Source organism: Rhamphochromis sp. 'chilingali', assembly GCF_963969265.1.
Source record: "Rhamphochromis sp. 'chilingali' genome assembly, chromosome: 10".
In the NCBI taxonomy this organism is placed as follows: domain Eukaryota; kingdom Metazoa; phylum Chordata; class Actinopteri; order Cichliformes; family Cichlidae; genus Rhamphochromis; species Rhamphochromis sp. 'chilingali'.
The window spans coordinates 21,675,084-21,694,758 of record NC_137937.1 but is presented as its reverse complement, the minus strand read 5'-3'; the positions used below and the strand labels follow the sequence as shown (position 1 = coordinate 21,694,758).

Below are 19,675 nucleotides of genomic sequence, written 5' to 3'. Positions count from 1 at the left end.
TCTTGTGAAAATTTAAAAGAAAAATCCTTAAAAACAATAACAACAACCAGCAAATATGGTCTTGAACGTGGGCACAATTTTGGTGAAAATCCATTAAGTAATCACTGTTTCAAGTTCATACCAATATTCAAAGTGGAGCAGCGGACACCTTACCATCACATCAATCCTTCAATCAGACCTCAAACACAATGTTAACACTGATAAATTGGATACAAATTAATTAAATAAACCAGCTTTAAGCATCAACTAAGTCTTGTTTGTAATTCTTCAAAAATACAGAGCTACCCTTCAGCTTCCTAGTAGACAAACTGTCATGATACTGGGTCTGGTGACCCAGGGTTCTTATGTTTTTGAGTTGTGTTAATATTGCAGTGTCAGTCATGTTTTAATATGATTTAACTTTTGATTTGTGACTATTTAGAATTGTAGTTTAAACATTTTCCTGACTGCATAAGTCTCAGTGAATTTAAAATACATTTTCCAAGTCATAATCCTTCTTTCCCGAATGGACTTTTATCTTGTGCAGTCTCCAGACTTAAACCCCATTTAGCTGGTGCCACACACATTCATGGGAACCTCTACAACAGATATTGGAAGAACTTTCTGAAGAATATTTGATTTCTATTGTAAAAAGAAAGCCTCGGGTGTGTTCAGCTGTTATATTTGCCAAATCTGGCTACTTTGACGACTCATAATTTTAGAATACATTATTGTGTACAAATTGATTCCATGATTATTTCTTTTTAACTCCAATTGCTTATTTGTACTCTGCTTTCATTTCAGAGTGCAATGAGACATTGAACTGCATATTTTTCAATTTAAAAAATTGAAAAATTGGGGTGTTCTAAAACTTTTGACCAGTAGTGTTTGTGAAAGTAGAAGCAGAAGAACAGTGGCAGAAGACCACACTGGATGCCATTCCTGTGAGCAACAAAACAACGAGGCTACTATAAGTCATCTTACCTTGTATCAGTGATTCAGACTGCTTGTGGTGTCGTAGATATTAATACTAATTTAAAATCCAAAGGCTACCTGAGTATTGTTGCTGACAATATCCAACCCTCTGTAATTAAATTGTCCCCATTTTCTGATGGCTGCTTCCAGCAGGTTGACAGACTGTGTGAAAAAGCTCAGATCATCTTAAACTGTTTTCTTGACATAAAACTGAGTTTACTATACTCAAATGACCTTCACTGTCACCAGATCTCAATCGAATACAGCACCTTTGGAATGTGATGGAACAGCAGATTCACATCACGGATGTGCAACAAATCTGCAGTAACTGTGTGACGCTATGATGTCAACATGAGTCAACATTTCTGAGGAATGTTTCTAGCTCCTTGTTGAATCTGTGTAAATGTAGTTATGTGCAACACTTTCATTGCTTGTAATTATGTGTTCACACCTAATTAAATTTCATTAGAAGAGGGACTTAACTCACACCTTATGCATTCATTTACATACATACACACACAACCAACACTATAAAACAATTAAGGCTACGTTCACACTAATGCGTTTTCGTTTGAAAGCGCATCGTCTTCTCTCCGTTTTGGCCTTCGGTCCACACTAAGACGGCGTTTTCCCCAAGGAAAAACGCAGCGTTTTGGAAACGCTCTCGAAAACGCATACATTTCAAAACTGAGCTGTCCTGTCGCAGTGTGGACACTCGAAAACACAGACTTTCTAAAACGATGCTGCATTGTAGTCATGTGACCAATTAAACAAAGACAGCGGAGTGCATTATACAGCAGTTGTTTTGATTGCTCTCAATTTCCACAGCCCTAAAAAAAGATCGATATCAGTTTGTACATGCTCCAGATAGCTTTTCTTCAAATTCTTTAATTCTCACTCGCTTTTGCGTATGCGCAGGACTGGAACGTAAGCGTTTTGGGCCATTTCAATGTGGACGCACAACTCTGAAAACGCTAGTGTGGACGCGGAGTGTTTTCACCCGGGTCAAGTTTTTCCATCTTGTGCTGGGCAGCTGTTGTACCACACTGTCATGCTAAGACAGCAGATGCCTTCTATTGTGGCTCTGTAGATGTTCACAAGCAGCAAGAAGAGAGTCCGGTCCATTTTAGCTTCAAGAGGAAGAAGACCCTTAGTTGGACTTTAATCACCAGGTGTGATGTGTTCAGCTACCAGATCAGGTCACGTTAAGTGAAGACCCAGGAACTTGACGTTGTCCACACGCTCTACTCCCTCCCCGTATACAAGGAGAGGCGTTTGTTCTGTCTTCCTGGATATCCTGCAGTCCATAATGAACTCCTTAATCTTGCTGGTGTTCAGGATAAGGTTGTTATCTAAGCACCACTGTGGATGAGAGGATAATTCTGCTCCTCCAGCTGAGGGAGATACAGTCTCTCTGCTGCTGGATGAGTCAAAGAGTGCAAAGAAACTGTTCAAGGTGTCAGGGAGAGTTGGATCACAGCTAACCTGTTGGTTACTGTGTTTACAGTCTGTTATACTCCTGATGCATCGCCACATATTTTGCGGTAAAGTAAATTTTACTTTAACTGAATTTCAACTTGCTGAAATTTCACTTTCAAGGTGGTTCAAAGACATGATTAGATCAGCTATTCAGAGTGCCACAGGAATCTTCACTGAGCGCTGCTAAAATAGCTAATATTGAAGAATATAGTCTAAGGAGCTTTGAAAGAAGAGCATCACGACTTCTTTAAGCTGCTTGAAGACATTTCACTTCTCATCCAAAAGGCTTCTTCAGAACTGAAGACCAGGACGACTGAGAACCTTCACAGACATTGAAGAATATAATCATTGTCTATCATGGGGCTGCCGGCAGGCATATATTACAAGAACTATTTAAATTCCTGAAACTGCATTACCGTTTTTGCTAGAGACCAAATTCAAATAGTTTGGGAGAGAAGAGAAGGCAAGCTTTACGGGGATATTTGGTGTAACATGGTAGCATATGGCATTTATAAGGTACTGCTTTCTGAATATGGACAGAAAAAGAAAATCAGCTCCTATTCGTTACCATGTGTGCGTCACGTTACCGTATTCCTCCAACATTTGGGGCTTAAGAGCACATTAAAATGATTCCTGAAACATGAGAATAACTTTTTTTCTTCAATTTTACAGCAAAAATGACAAAGTATGTCCATAAATCTTGGTCAATAAAAGGGCTAATTTGCATATTTCATTTGGCCATGGGGGTGAAATCTGCAATCACACATAGCAACTTGAGCAGAAACAATATTGTTTACTCCATTACTTTAGAGAAATTCGAGTGGAACAAATAACACAAAAACACCACAAGATGAAAAATAATGCAGGTCAAGAGATTACCATTGTACACATTTTACAGTGAAGTAAACAGTTCACTTGTGCTGAAAAAGAATCTCAGACTAGTTGGTCAAAATCAGTTGTTGAAGCATCTTTAAAAGGCTTTCCCTAACTGAATTTTACATATCGACTGCATTTACACAGAATAGAAAAAACCATGCTGAATGGAGATGAAATGAAGACTTTCCATTAAAATATACTGTGTTTTGAATCAAGGCAATAAACTGTCACTTCTTCTTCGCCAGACTTCGTGGGGAACTTTTAAGCAAGTCTCTGATCCTAAGGTATGTTCCTGTGGCTTCAGCAACTTCAGTGAACTCTGGTGTATCTTCAAATGGAACGATGCCAGCTGCAAACTTGCTACGATGCGGAACAGCAGTTATCTTGTCGAGATGCCCTGGAGTCGTACAGTCTCCACTCACCGGATGAGGCAAATCTGACTCGGGGCTCTGTGGGTTGTCTACTTCGGCTTTCACTGGCTCAGGACTCTGAAATGTGCCGTCCTCGACTAACAGTGAAATGGGACTCTGAGGGGTGCTGTCCTGAGTTTTAACTGGCTCGGGACTCTGAGGGGTGCTGTCCTGAGTTTTAACTGGCTCGGGACTCTGAGGGATGCTGTCTTGGGTTTTCACTGGCTCGGGACTCTGAGGGGTGCTGTCCTGAGTTTTAACTGGCTCGGGACTCTGAGGGGTGCTTTCCTGGATTTCGGCTGGTTCGGGACTCTGAGGGCTATCGTCCTTAACTTTGACTGGTCCCGGGCTTAATGACAAACCCTCTTGAACTTCCGGTTGATTTTCTTTGCTTAGGGAAGGTTCTTCAGGTTTTATTGAGTCCATTCCTTCATCCGTGTCTTCAGTTTCTGTGTCCGCGTGTGCAGATGTGGATACACTTGGTGAACTTGGTACAGGAGTTTGTGCGGCAGGTGTCTCACAGTCACTGTTAGAGGCCATGTCAGCATTTTCTAGAGCTGCCCAGATCAGTCTCTGCTGCTCCTCCAGTTCCTCCAGTGTCAGGTCATCCTCTGTTCCCTCCCCAGTCTCATCAACCACCACCCAGTCACGCCCTCGCACAGCTGGAGAGCCGTTGGTGGGAGTAAGTGGAGGTGTACCTTTAGGGAGAGGTGGGGGGGTGGGTGTAGCAGGAGGAGTGCCCTGTGGTAAAGGCGGAGGAGAACTAAAGCAAGGAGAGCCAGGAGGCAGTGGTGGCTGGAACTGGAAATCATCAGAGCTGTGAATTTGATGAGGTGTTCCTGGATCTATGAGAAGAAATAAAATAAAATCATCCACAGAGTGCTGACTGTGTATTTTTGTGCAACTGAGCTACAAATACCAAACCAAAACATTGTTTCTGTGAACTCAGCGTGATCTACTCTTGTTAAAAAAGTTATTAATTAGCAATAATCCTGGTAACAATTTACATAGAGCATTGATATACTGGCAGCAGCCAGGTCAACATGTTGGTTCAACAACAGTAAAATGAGAACTACTCATCTTTAGAAGATCCATAGTTTTTACATTCCAACTTAAAAACACAAAGTGAAGTTGGATGGATGGGATCCCAACTCTGGAAATCTAACCATTCAAGGAGAACATGAATGCAGGCTGTGACACCCAGATGTACGGTTACCTGATTCAATATCCATGTCCGAGCTCCTGTCTGGGGTCCGGTCCGGGCTAAATTTACTCCTCTTCCTCAGCTGTGGAGATGAGTCAAATTCATGTCTTCTCTTGCTGGAGGCGGCACCAGGCTGTTGGCAAGAGCAACATGCAATAAGACCAAAAAGCACGACTTTTGTTTTTCCTTTCTTAGTGTAACATATGTGTTAAATACTTGTGAATTTCACCCAAAACACTTTCTTTTTTTGGATTAAATATGTCATTTTTGCATCTCACTCTCCTACCTGTGTGATCCGAGTCTGTGTGCGTTCATGTGCATGTGTGCGCTGCGTGGTGACGTAGGCGCGTGCATGTGTGCCCCGGTCACAGCTCCTTTCAGCATGGCCGGAGGAGAGGTGTACTGGCAGTCGCATGACACACACAGATCGAACGCATATTTCTGTGTTGCAGATGTGCAGTAAAGAGCCAAAGACTCAGTACTGTCTCCTGCCTCTTACTTTCACGCCAGAACACAACGCAGAACAACAGGCGTAACGCATGAACGGGTTACATTAGCAACATATTTAAGTAGAAATATTGAAATCCTGTGGATTAAATGGAGGTCTGTGCAGTTGGATCAGTGTTGATTCATGCTGTAAAATGCGTAAAGGAGATTTTAAAGGATGGGTCATGTGAACACCATAAACTGTTGCACAGAGCAAAGTAACCTCAAGACAGTAGATTTTGTCCTCGATGAGAACAGTAATGGCTTAAATATCTAATCTATATCTTATTTCTAAGAATGAGCACTAATCTGCTAAATTTTGCTCAAGGTGGTGGCCGATAAAAATTTGGTTGAAGTTGAGAAGCTGCCGTTGCAAGAAGTCAGTAGGGAGCTGGGATACAGACCGTGGGAAAGAAGCTGGACAGGTAGGCTGCATAGTTTTGCTTCATGTGGCTGCTCTGCATTGGAATTGAACCATAATGCAGGAACTCCTGAAGATACAACAGAAATAAAGAAAAAGTGTTATTTAACTTAATAAAAAAGACAGCAAAAAAAAGGTCCCAGCATACTTTAATGGGTTGTAAACCATTTAAACTCCACATTTAATTGAAAATAACACAAAGACAACATAGCAAGTTTGGAAACTAAAAATATGTAATCATTGTTGATGCCAGCAACATTTGTCAAAAAGTCATAAGAAGCTCATATACACCCCAATATAAATTAGCTCTTTTTAAAAATTAAAAAACAAACAAACAAAAAAAAACACTGTACAAATTCATGAGGAAATAAAATATTTTCCCATTCTTTCAGCTCAGGGTCTTTTTAGTTGTGTTTTAACGCAATTTAGTACCTGGACTTTTATTTACTCCACAACTGTCTAGATGGCTGAAAAATGTTGCTCCTGACCCTGTGTGTGTGTTTCAGCATTCACAGGGCTGACACCCATACAAACATGGACGCTGTTTTTTTTCTGATAACTACTCAGATGGTCCCTCTCCTCATCAGAATTTAACCTTTTTAGTTGTCAGATGACATGACAGGTGGCAGTCGTGTCATTTCTGTGTCCTGTTTACATTTTCAGTCAGTCAGTGATCTCCACTATAAAGCTGTGGATATTGCAGAACCGTCTGTTGGCCTGAGGATCTCAGTCATATATCTATGTGCAGCGATTTTTTTCTAGATTCACCAAATTATTTTTTGAAATCATCTTTTTTAGATGACAAACACCTCAAATTCCTTCCAATTTCACACTGAGAAAGAACCTTACATTTATTATTATTTTTCCCATGTTTTGGTTTATATTCACACAGTGAAAACCCCAATCAAATCAAAAATGTTTGTGTACTCTGCTGTGTGCCAGAATGCAAAGCATGTCTGGCTACAGAAACAAATCGCAACAAAGGGGGAAACAAAGCAGAGTTTGATTTAACCAGACTAGAGAATGTAAATTTAGCTTCACAAGTACTGATCTGTTGCAATTTACCTAAAAATGTGTTGTGTTGAAATTATTCAACAAGATATTTCTAGTCTTTCATTGCCCCTTTCTTATTTTTATGACATCAAATCAACATTTAATGTTGATGGTTTTGAAACAGTACATCACATATTTACTTTTTACTGGATACCAGGCGGTACTGGAGGTCAAACATTTGAAAAGGCAGACTGCAACACTTACATCTTTCATTTTGTGTGGTGCGGCTACATTGAAACCTGGGAAATCCACCAGTTTGGAAACATCATAAGAGAGGTTTTGTGAATTAGTGTTGTCAGTTACAGTGCCATCACTTGATGCTGTAAGAGAGAAAAAAACAACATCCTCTATAATCTGTGCAGACTGCAGAAGCTTTTATTTTTCTATTTACTCTGTTCAACAAAGAAAACAAATTGTGAAGCTGTTTAGTTCTTTTTCAAACTTACCATTTCCGTCATACAGTGATAAGCCAGAGTTTTCCATCTCTGCCTCTTTGAGCCAACCTGGTGGGTAACCTAGCTGCCTCATGCGATAGATCAGAGGAGGTAGGGTGTTCTCATCAATGCCCAGAGCTGTCAGCAGCTCCTCACTGTTTAACAGCACAACACAGTAAATAAATCAAATGAAAAATTAAAAGACTAAAAATTACACTTGTCTAAGGTGACATAGAGACCAAAACCATGTGATCTACATGCCAAATATCTTTGGTATAAACTAACTAACGGATGAAGCCTTTGGAGTACGAATGTGAGATAGAAAGCACTTACCGAGGAAAAGCTTAGAAAAAAGTACTTGTGTGAATGGGTGAATAAAGCAAGTTGCGCTTTCAGTGCTCAGAGAGTGTAGAAAAGCGCTTTAAAAGAAAAAGTCCATTTACTGCCAATGTTGCTGAAACTGCAACCTCTCAAGAACAACAGGCTCACAGGGCGGCAGTAGCAGCGAGCCAAAAGCAGTCTTGGGTGTGGTTACGCTTTCAGAAACCCAAATGTATTAAAGGACATGCAGCTAACTGCAGCAAGTCTACCACCAGCATGAAAGAAGCTGAAGCCAAGGATTATGATTTAGAAACTCTGAGTGAGACACTGACAGCTTCTTCTTCATGTAATTAATTTGGTAGAAAAACAGATGTACACAGAACAAATATTACACTGTCAGACAAAGAACCTGGAAGCTGCTGTGGTTGTAAAATGTTGTAAATACAATACATTTTTAAAATTCAATTGAGAAGTACAGACTTATTTCAACATGAGTACTGAAAAAGGTACTGTTGCAAACATAAACCTTAGGACAATAACGTTGGGCAATTTTCACCCATATGATGAAAAAAGATCACTTAGTGGTCATTTCCAAGGGAATTCATAATCATAATAAAATGTAACAGGGGTCATTCTTTCCCCTCTTATATCTTATTTTGTTTCTCTCTCCCACAGTTGTCAGTTTGCAGGGAGACTGTGCCTTCACCATTTTTCATTTTTATGATTTTTTTTCCCATTAATGATTCCCAAATTTTGAGCCTTTATTTATTTTAAATTGAGCCCCCAGATAACACTTTTTTTTTCATTTTATGAAATGAGGTACGTATATATAACTAGGGATGGGTATCGAAAACCGGTTCTTGTTGAGAACCGGTTCCCACTGTTTCAATTCCTTGGAATCGTTTGCCACTTTTAAAAACGATTCCCTTATCGATTCCAGTCGACCCGAATGACGTCATCACGTTGAGTAGCGTCTTTTACCCAGTAGGAAACACGGCGCCTGAGCGGCACAAACGCTCAAAAGTTTGGTTACACTTTATGAGAAAGGATGACAACAGGGCAACGTGCAATACTTGCAAAGTAGAGATTTCATCAAAGGGAGGAAACACTACGAACATGTAAAAGCATTTTGCTCAAAAAACATGCGATTGCTTTCAACGAATGTCGTGTTTTTGATCCGCTCCGGACTAGCGAAGCTCAACCCAGCAGCAGCGGTAGCGTTTCCACGTCCTCTCCCGTTAATACTGCAGGTAACTAATCAATTAGCATTGCATATTATGTTAGCGCGATTTACCTTATTACAAAACCTGCTATTACTGTGTGTTGCATTTAGATAACCATGATGAGAGAGACAGAGGCTGGCTCAGATGCTGGCAGTTCTCGCTGCAGTCTACCGGTAGCGTCTCCTTTCAGGCCAGGATAGACGAATGTCACCCAGCAGTGTCTAAGTTTGTGGTCAAAGGCTTGCACCCATTTGCCACAGCAGATGCCCCCGATTTCACTTTGGTAAGTGAATGTGTTTAATTGTAGGCAGGGACATTACTGGATATTCTTGTGTAATTGCTACAGAATAATTTATGTTAAACTTTGTTATTGCTACAGGAGAATATTTATTTTATTATTTTACATATACATTTTTTTTCCTGGGGACCCTGTGACACCCCATTGAAGAGCCGTAGGCTGTGGATCTCTTAAGATCTCACTGTTGGGTTTGTAAGGCCATGTTACTCCTAAATTTCTATCTTGTTCAAAGAGAAGATATAAAACACAGTTCTAAGCTAATCGACTTTAGTGTTCTCCTTTTTAAACAAAAAGAATCGATAAGAGAATCGATAAGGAATCGAATCGTTAAACAGAATCGAAAATGGAATCGGAATCGTTAAAATCTTATCAATACCCATCCCTATATATAACCCTGTAAAATATGCACTTTTGCAACATTATGTAATTAAATTAAAATTGTGAGTAAATAAAGATGTGTGGAGAGTAAAAAAAAAAAAAAGTCCTGCCTCATGACTCCAGGCTTGTATTTGGCAAACCGCTCCTCCACTTCATCAGCATGGTATCTCTGGTTACTCTGCATGGCTTGGTTGTTGCTCTGATTGAACTCCTTTCTTCTCTCATTAATTGCAGCCATGTCTTTAGGCTAGGAGAAAAAAAATACATTACTATATTAAATTATGTTCTGTCCTTGTGTTCATCCTGGATTAACAGATCATTAATGGTACCTTGGGACAATCTCTCAGCTGGTGACTGCTTGAACCACAGTTGAAACACATAGACTTGGGTCTACAGTGAACAGAGCAGAGACAGAATCATTATACATTATAAATTCCACCCAGCACACAAACAAAGAAGAGTTGTAAACAGGAAAAGCTATGGAATTTTTGTAGTCTTACCTTTTGTCTTTCATTTCTATTTCCTGGCCATCAGTTCCAATGACTTGGTTGAAGACTTGCTGATAACTTTGCAGCAATTCAGGAAGCTATAATGCATTTGTCTACACAGCTGTGAATTTTTAAACCTTAATAAATCTGACTACAGCACTTCATAGGCAATAAATGTTTAATTTATTCATGTTAAAGATACGTTGGGACATCCCATCCATCGGTCAGCTGGGGGTTTTCATTTACCAGAGGCTGTCCAAGTTTATCAACACTGAAAGTAGTGAAATATAAGACACTCCCAACAACCTAAAACAAAAACATAACACAATAAGTTACTACTTGTGAGCCTACACATCTCGTTTTCAGTGTGTTTGAATGAGAAATAACAGCATGTGCTCACTTTAAAGGCTTCTGTTGTTGTTCTCACACTACTGGAAGACATCATCTGTGGATCTTCGTCCAAAGTAAAAGCGGAATTCTTTATAGAGGGAGAAATATGTATTTTTAAACAGAAACTTAATTGTGATATTGAAAATATTTACAATAGTAATATACAGTGCTGTGAAAAAGAATTTTCTCCCTTCGTGACTTGTTTTTTTTTTTTGCAGATTTGTCTGTCACATTTACATGTTTCAGATCATGAACGACTTTATAAGACAATGAAAACCTGAGTAAATGCAAAATGCTATTGTTAAAGTTATGTTTCTGATAATGAAGTCAAAAAGAATTTCTAAACTTACCTGTGTAGAAAACTAAAACGCCCTCACCCCTTGCAAATGTAAAATTAATCGTGCCTTTCTGTCTTTGTAGACAGACACATGTATTTAATTTTCAATGATTTATTACAGGTATTTGCTGTATTATCAGTAACAGACTGGATGTTATTGCCAGCTTGACCCCATTTAATGACAGACTGACAGCATACCAACTTAGTCTTATGGCAACATTAATGGTAGGTTGTAATGACAGGGTTAGCATACCAGCAACAAAATGTTTTTTGTTGGGTTTTTTTTTTTTTTTTTTTTTACAATATTACCCCATCAGCCTTTTACAGCTTTTATGTCAAAAAGTGATAAATTACAATATGTGCTATTGTAATGTTAAAAAATCTGAACAATGTCATATTTTGAGTGAGGTATTGTGGTAATATTCTATCATGTTGAGTCTGGTGATTTTCACCTCTAACAAATAGACACAAAAAAAACTTCTTCACGGCTCTGTATATTCTAGGTACACACCTGAGGTTTGATGTTAAAGGAGGACCTCTTTTCAACGTCTGGTTTATGGTGCCTCAAAATCACACTGCAGATGCAGTCTTCAATTTCCTGGCGACACGTCCTAGCAGGGTGATTAAAAATTGTCATTCATATGTTGTGAATGGATCTAAACTAAACATTACCATAGATGTAATAATTTCACCAACAAATACGTTCATACATAAAAACTTACTTAAAATATAAAGAATTCTGACTTACTTTGATATGATGTTGTTTGTATAAAGGACCTGAAGAAGAGGCCCGTCGGTGTTAACATCTTCAACAGTGACGCCGCTGTAGTGTTGGAGGAGGGAAAACATCGCAGGATCACGGTTGGCGAACAGTTTCGTTTCATTTGAAATGATCATTATTGGGTGTCTACTAGTTACCTTGGTCGCGTCAGGAGGCTCATTTTCCTTCGTAATATTTTATGTGGTCTGGGAATTAAAGAAAAATGACAAATTCTGCAGAAAAAGGACTGTTAGAAGTCATTTCTTGGCTGTGTTTTGGTTGCATCCTATGCTAGCAAATTTAAGCTAGTGCTAACAAACTGCCACAAGGATATTCTCCTCAGTGAGTCTCTGGATGTAATCGTCGCACTCCTCCAGCCTGCTCCGGAGCTCGCTCCTCTCGTCCTGCTCTTCATCATCATCTGTGAACCGAATGTGCGTCGTGACCGGGGGAGCAGGCTCATCGAGCTGCTGAAAGAGCTCACTGTCCCCAAAATCAACTTCAGCCATACCTGGCGCTACCCGATCCGTATGCGGAAACACGACATATCGTGCGCATGCGCAAAATGTGATCGCTCCTGATACTTTCACAATAAAACTACTGAACCGTCACGTAACTGATGTACGTAAAACCACTAATTTTATTTGTTTTTAACTTGCATTCACAGCGTAAAGTAACCCTAAATAAAAATATAAATAAATTGGATTACTACATATCTCTGAAGATAAATACAAATAAAAAAAACTCCAGGAATAAATTTGAATTAAAAAGTTTTTCTTTTCTTTTCTTTTCTTATGGACTCAAATAAGTTTTGCTGAAAAACTGAATATGGAACAAGCAAAGCTTAATACTAAACAATATATATATATATATTAGCTGTAGCTAATATATATATATATATATATAGCTTCAAATTTGGCCCACGGGCCAGAGTTTGACACCTATGATTTAAATGGACAAGTCATTTTTTGAACTGAGGAGACCAGTTGCTCGACCTTTGGGAAAGGATTATCCCATTGTTATATATAAACCTTTCTGATGTCAGTTTTGACAAGACTCCCAATAGAACTGGCTGAGATGTCAGTATTTGTCAGTATGTATGTCAGTATTTTTATTTATAAATCACCTAGAGCTCCAAGCCATGACAGTGTCTCAGAATTTACACGTGTTTTACGGATGTTTGTGTTTTAGAGAGGTAGGCACATATGTACCTCTTTCCTGGTTGGACATGTTGGCACTGATTTTAGAGCAGTTCTTGTGTTGTTGTATTGTGTGTTATGGATTCAGCACTGAAGCAGATGCTGATTAGCAGACCTAGTTTGACTGAGCAAACTCACTGCAATTTTTTTATTTTTTGCCTAGACAACAACACTGTGATCAAGATGAAAAACAAAACAAAATAACATTTGCATCTTTTCTCAGTTTATCTATTAAATGTATTACTCTTTTACAGGTCCAGCCAAGGAGTTCCTGCTTAATCTGTGAATGAGTAATACATCTGTGAATAAGTGAGTTGAGTGACTGAGCTGACTGTCTCTGTGTGGGATCAGATAGTAGAAGGAGATGTTCTCTGTCCCTCCTGATGGTGCCTGAAGGACTATCTAGGAAATATGAATGTGGGGTGAAATGAGGGAACATCACCTTGCCTGAAGTCTTTGTGTCTTGACGCACACTTGCTGTCATGGTGTAACTGGGCTCAAAGCTCTCACTGGGTGTCTTTGGTTGAAGGATGTAGTGTCTTGTATCCTTCTCATCTGAGGGATCGTCCATTAGCCTACATCAGGAGGCTCCACAATGCTGCAGCCAAGTGGCTGCAACCCAGCCCAATGGAGGGGGAAGTTAAGCTGCTGAACATGCTGACACTGCAGCAGTTGATGGAGGGGCTCCCAACAGGAAAAGCAGAGAGGGTCTGCTGTTATCGGCCAGTGAACCTCGAGCTGGCTGTGACGCTTGCTGAGGATCACTTGGCAGCACGGCAGACCCTGGTCCAACCAAACCCTGGTTTGACCTGTGGCTTTTCTGGAGGCAGAGAGGGTGGAGGTTAGGTTTGTGAATGGCGACATCCCATAGTGCCACTGCAGGTCTTGTTTGAGTGGATTGGCATGGATCTCATCGAGCCATTTCAACGCTTTGTATTAGTGGCGGATGTGTAATCTGGTGGATTATGCAACATGATATCCCGAAGCACTGCCGCTGTGCACCATTTTGGCAAAGAGTGTGGTGCAGGCCCAGTTTCAGATCATCTCATGAGTCAGCATCCCGAAAGAGACAATGACTAACCAGGGCACATTATTCATGTCTCACACATTAAAGGAACTGTACGAATTACTGGGAATTAAATCTGTTTAGACTGTTCTGTTCATGTTTGGGAGATTAACACAGGAGCAGGTATCATTTGCCCATCTTTTTCACTCTTAGCTGCTGTTTTTTTCTTTATTGAGAAAAGAGACAAAACACTCCATCCCCGTATTGACTACTGCACCCTTAACCAGATTACAGTTAAAAACAAGTTCCACTACCTCTTCCTTTTTTCCACCTTTGAACTCCTGCAGGGTACGTCCATCTTTTCCAAACTGGAAATGCTTACCATCTGGTTAGGATTCGTGAGGGCAACAAATGGAAAACAGCCTTCAACACCCACCTTGGGTATTTAAGGTGCCTGGCGATGCTGTTCGTCCTCACAAATGTCACAGCTTTTTTCCTAGCTCTTGTTAATGATGTCCTCAGGAATTTTATTTTATTTTTCTTGTTATTGTCTGCCTTGACGACATCTTGATTTTTTTCTAGAACCCTCAATGAGCAACAGAGCCACGTCTGGCAAATTCTCCACAGACACCTGGATTATAGGCTCATTGTGTAAAAGTCAGTCTACTGAATGGATCTGATCCTGGAGGTCTGCCCAACTATCTGTATGTTCCTACTTCAGCTCAGTCTAAGGTATTGCATTGAGAACACACAGCAAAATTTAACTCAGTAGTTAAATTAACTGCTTATAAGTTCATAGCAAAGGAAATTTCAGTGATCTAATCTGAAAAAATATGTTGGGGAATATATTGGATCCTGCACCATCACTCAAAATAAGATGGTCCCCACTCCTCCTGCAGGTCTCCTCAGACCCCTGCCTGTACCTGGGCAGCTGTGAGCCCCCAGAGCCCAAGAATTGGTCACTCACTTACTACCCAGGTAACACAGTCATTCAAATCATTTATTAGGTAAAGAGTTTGCCATGGACCCTAAAATTATACAGGCAGGGGAAGTCTTGATCTCCAGAGTTCCACTCAATCCTAAGCTTCACATATCTGAAGATGCTGTTGTTTGTATACTGTTGACAAATGAGAGAGAGGTGGTAATGAAAAGAACCAACCAGGTTGAAAAGTAAATGCTATATAACATTGTGCGGTAGTAGCCCCTCCCAGACCAGCTGTCAGTGCATCCCAGTAAATTTTGTCATCAGTTTTTTCTTATTTGGTTACAAATTGAGCCCATTAAAAACAGCATGACTGAAAGAGCTCTAATATGTTTTTGTGTTGTACTCACTGGTAGGTTGAAGGTCTGAAATTCTCTTCCTTGGCTGTCATATAGGAAAGTTCCCAAAAAGGTCCCTTCTGCCCCTATGGTCAACATTCCCTTGAAGAAGAAGAGAGGTTTTGGTGAGAATTATAATACAAAAAAACGTGAAATCTTTAGACTATCAACAAAATCATGTCACTCACATAGGCAGAAAACACTCTTGGGGCGCTTTTTTTGGTTCCATCGGGCGACTGGTGTTTTCGGAGATGTCCCAGTGTCAGGGCAGTGATGGAGACTGGGTGGAACAGTGAGATGATTACACTCTGACCTGCCAGGGGCCAGCAGTTCCCTGGAGGCACAGGCAAATATTCCTGAGGAAAGAAATTAATTATTACGCTGCCCAGAGTTCATAAATGTAAACTTTTTCTCCATGTTATATCACTTTGAATCCTGCTGTGCAAACTATGTCATTCTTACTTGGATTACTCTTCTACTGGCCCTGGAGGGGTCCACCCACTGCATACATTTGCGCACAGAGTTCTCTGTCCATGAGGAAACCCCGCTTTGGATCATGGCTCCTGAATTCACACAAATCACAGACAAATTATTTGTTTTCTTTGTGTACATTCATGTATAAATGATGATGAGACAGATGAAGATGGCGATCTTTACCTTGAGATTCAAAAATTGGCTGAGTGTCTGCTGTTTCTGCTTCTTTTTTGCTGTTTATGGAAATTGTGCAGCTCACAATTCCTAAGAGACACGAAGTAGAGAGGTTAGGGGTGGATGTGGGGACAAATGGTCCAGGTTTTACTTGTGTGTTAGGAAGGATTGTCTGACAGAAAGTTCTGACTCACTCACCAAAAGTCAGAAGGGGCAGCAGTAAGAAAGCGGTGATGGTCTTTAAAAGTCTTGTTTTGTCTGCAAAGAGAGAACCACAGGGGAGTTTACAGTCTGATAACAGAATCTTCTTCTCTCATTCTAAATGATGTTAAAATTGAGTAGTGGTCCTTACTTTGCTGTATGCGAGGGTTCATAAAGGGACCTCGTCTCCTATGTTTTCTCCGACGGAAGACCCTAAAAGATGACACACAAGTTTAAAGACTTATTCTACAGGTGAAGATTTACACCGTCGGTACGCCTGAGGATGTTTTATCCAGAATGTAGCGTGCAGTCCCAAAAGCATCCACACACATACTTGTATGAGGTCTCTTTATATGAAATATTTGGAGCTCCGTCTTCCCTATAATAGCCTGACTCCTGCAGGCGGAGGCTTCTTCGTGCCATCACTGTAAAATGGCAGAAAGACAGAAAATGATCAGTGATTCACTCTTTAAACACAAGATGCATTCATCACTATGTAAAATCAAAACTTATTATTAAAAGCTGTTTACTTTCTCTACTTAGAATCATTCAATATATTTAACATCCTAAGACCTGGCCTCCACATATGTGCACACAACACATTTTGGGTTGTCTAGACCAAAATGCAAAATTTTGCTCTACAAGGGGCTGATATCCACTTATGAGGACATTATACTGCCATTGAGATTTAAAGTGAATGTCCTCATATGTGGATCTCATTTTTCTCAGAAACAAAAATCAGGTCGAAACAAACAAAAAAAAGTAATTCTTTGTTTTTACAGCCCAAATAACAAAGAGAAATTAAAAAGGCATGCCATGAAAGAGTTCAGGTCTTAGGAGGTAAAACAAATCTTTGCATCTCTGCTGCAATAAGTCTTTAAAGCAATGTGCACCAAGCTCATACCTTTAGGGATCAGGTGTTCACCTGTCTCTGGCTGATCTTTAGTGGATCAGTGTATGCTTGTCGTTTTTTCTCTCTCTCGCTGCAATCACAGGTATCTGAGTATGCTGAGTATGCTGAATGCTGCAAACACGAAGGTTTACTAATAAATTTATTTTTTTTCAAATCCAAAAACATTCTGTCTGACACAGTTGCCATGGAAGCACGTGTAAACACTGTCAGCAGAGTTGCTATAATTCGTCATTTTTTCACATCACCGCAACTTTTTCCCTCTTAAAAAAAATGCATGTTACCAATGCAGTGCTTAACACTCTAAACTGGTGTTTATTTAACTGTGGCATCTCTCCTTTGTCTCCCAGTAGACATGATTTAGGTGATCTGGACAAATTACAAGGTATCCATCCCTGCATATAATTCAATACACTGTTCCAAACTGGAAAAAACAGCCGGCATTCCCAGAGGGCGTGTATCAGTACCTTTACTTGTCGACATTTCCAACACAAGTCCTCTCTACCAACACCCATTCAATACAGCGCTGAAGGAGTATAATAATATATATTAAGAATTTTGTGCTGCATAAATCCCTCCTTATCTATCGGGTTACTTTCGTGTGTTATTGTAACTCTTCCTTTTAAACAGTTTCTTATTTGTAAATACTTCCAAAAATGACAATAGCGCTCCAAACAAAACTTATTTGTAATATTCTCATATGACATGAAAAAATCTCCCTCAAATAAGTCACAACAGTTCTGATACCTCTTCTTAGCCATTGTGCCCAGTAAACAGTCTGCTTACCAATTTTTATTTTAAGATTATCCCACAAGGTGGCATACTTTTAAGGCACAAGTTTATATTTTTATGCACGTCCAACCACACCATTTTTGAAATTTCAAAATAGGATTTTGCATCTTACCCTCTTTATTTACCTTTTGTGATAAAATATAAATTGGTGTGGATGGAGATGCAAGCTCTTGTTCTATTAAAATCCAATCTATATCGGTTTTCATTGCGCAATGTTTGCCTAATCTAGCCATTTTTAAAAGAGATGCTTTAATACTCTATATTGCCTAGGTCTATTCCCTCTTCTTTTTTTTGGTTGGGAAAGTCGATTAATGTTAATAAGGGGTTCGAACCCTTCCAAAGAAAATCTTTTATCATATTATTATAGCTTTGGAACATCTGTCGCGGGATACACATGGGCAACATTCCTGTATAATAGCTGATGACTGTTGATATAACCATTTTTACTGTTTACTTTTCCCCACAATGTCAAACTAGTTTACTCAATTTATCCAAATTTTTATTGATTTTGCTTATTAATTTTCCCACACTGTTAGCCATAATATCCTCAATATTTGGGTTCAATTCAATTACAACACACTTCATTCCTTTGTCCACCCACTTAAAGTTAAAGCCCAATATTAGGTTATGACTACAAGTTTGGGAAACTGGCATCACCTCTGATTTATGCCAATTAACTTTGTACTCCAAAAACAGTGAATAATTATCAGTCACCTCTAATAGTGTTGTGATATAATTAGCAGGGTCTTGGCTTAATACCAGAACATCATCTGTGTACAGGAACAATTTGTGTTCTCTACCTCCCCCAAATACACCTTTAATCTCTGCATTTTCTCTGAATAGCTAATGGCTCTGAAAAGATGGTAAATAGAAGTGGACCTAAATTACATCCTTGACGTGTTGATCTAGAAATACTCAAAAAAGGAGAGAGTACCCCATTCGTAAATACAGCTTCTTCTGGCCTCAAATATATGGTTCTAATCCATCTGCAAAAGTTGTCGCCTAATTCAAGTTTTTCCAGGGTCCTAAACAGATATTTCCACTCCACCGTATCAAGTCCTTCTGTGCATTTAAATATGGAGCCAGTGCAGGATTTGTGTCTATTCTTGATAAACCCTACTTGATCTTTATGAATAATTTGTGGTAGTACAACCTCCAGCCTCATTGTTAGTACTTTGGATAGAATTTTGTAATCCACATTGATTAAATTTATCAGTCTGTAATTGCCTGGATCCGTTAAATCTTTGTCGCCTTTGGAACTACTGATATTATGGCCAGATTAAAACTTGCAGGGGGCCGTCCATATTCAAAGGCTTCATGTAATACTCAGTTAAAAATGGACGTAGCAAATCTCTAAATTTGTGATAAAACTCTGCTGGGAGGCCATCTATTCCTGGTGACTTTCCAGCTTTCATTGCACAGATCCTTCCTTTACTTTGCCTCTGTTAGGGGAGTGTGCAATTTGTCAGAATTGGAATATTCTTAAATGCCTAAGTCAGTCACCTGATCTTATCCCAGTTGAGCATACATTTCACTTGTTGAAGACAAACTTTGAACAGAAAGGCCCACAAACAAACAGCAACTGAAAGCCGCTGCAGTAAAGGCCTGACAGGGCATTAAAAAGGAGGAAGCCCAGCATCTGGTGATGTCCATGAGTTTAAGAACTAGGCTGTCATTGTAAGTAAAGGGTTTTTTTTAATCAAGTATTAGAAATGGACATTTATTTTTCTGTTATTTAATTTGTCAATTACTTTGAATCCCCTGAAATTAAGAGATTGTGTTAAAAACGCTTTAGCTCCTCACATTTTTATGCAATCTTTTCATTCAACACACCAACTAGTTAAAACTGCAGGAATGTCTTAAAGACATAAAGACCTGGATGACTAAACTCTCTGAAGAGCCTTCAGTTGATCCAAAATGCTGCAGCAAGAGTACTGACAGGAACTAGAAAGAGAGAGCATATTTCTATATTGCACTCTCCTTTCTCTGTTTAATCTGTAATCAAATTTAAAATCCTGTTCCTCACATACAAGGTGTTGAATAATCATTCCCCATCTTAATGACCCTATTGTACTGTATCACCGCTG

General features: G+C 39.5%; 1 protein-coding gene and 1 long non-coding RNA gene across 2 annotated transcripts; both read right to left on the bottom strand.

The window, feature by feature from the left end:
* Positions 1-3,133: 3,133 nt before the first annotated feature.
* On the bottom strand, positions 3,134-12,060 carry zcchc8 (zinc finger, CCHC domain containing 8). The gene is made up of 14 exons (XM_080892967.1): positions 11,847-12,060; positions 11,671-11,713; positions 11,501-11,575; positions 11,264-11,363; positions 10,426-10,503; positions 10,228-10,331; positions 10,038-10,103; positions 9,867-9,927; positions 9,648-9,784; positions 7,330-7,472; positions 7,088-7,203; positions 5,814-5,900; positions 4,936-5,056; positions 3,134-4,564 (listed from the first exon to the last, which is right to left on the bottom strand). The coding sequence occupies exons 1-14, from the start codon at positions 12,019-12,021 to the stop codon at positions 3,537-3,539; spliced, it is 2,334 nt and encodes a 777-aa protein (XP_080749093.1). The 5' UTR covers positions 12,022-12,060; the 3' UTR covers positions 3,134-3,536.
* A 3,866-nt stretch (positions 12,061-15,926) lies between these two features.
* LOC308404107 lies at positions 15,927-17,030 on the bottom strand. Its single transcript, XR_013973062.1, has 4 exons — positions 16,791-17,030; positions 16,221-16,311; positions 16,038-16,099; positions 15,927-15,943 (listed from the first exon to the last, which is right to left on the bottom strand). It is a non-coding gene; the product is annotated as an uncharacterized lncRNA (long non-coding RNA).
* Positions 17,031-19,675: the final 2,645 nt, after the last annotated feature.

Bases quoted from the DNA above. Each gene is read 5' to 3' on its own strand.
- zcchc8 (XM_080892967.1), bottom strand. From the start codon at position 12,021: ATGGCTGAAGTTGATTTTGGGGACAGTGAGCTCTTTCAGCAGCTCGAT. The intron at 11,576-11,670 runs GTAACTAGTAGA...CCAACACTACAG, and splicing joins AGCCTCCTGACGCGACCAAG to CGGCGTCACTGTTGAAGATG. The intron at 5,901-7,087 runs GTAAGTGTTGCA...TTGTATCTTCAG, and splicing joins CACCACACAAAATGAAAGAT to GAGTTCCTGCATTATGGTTC.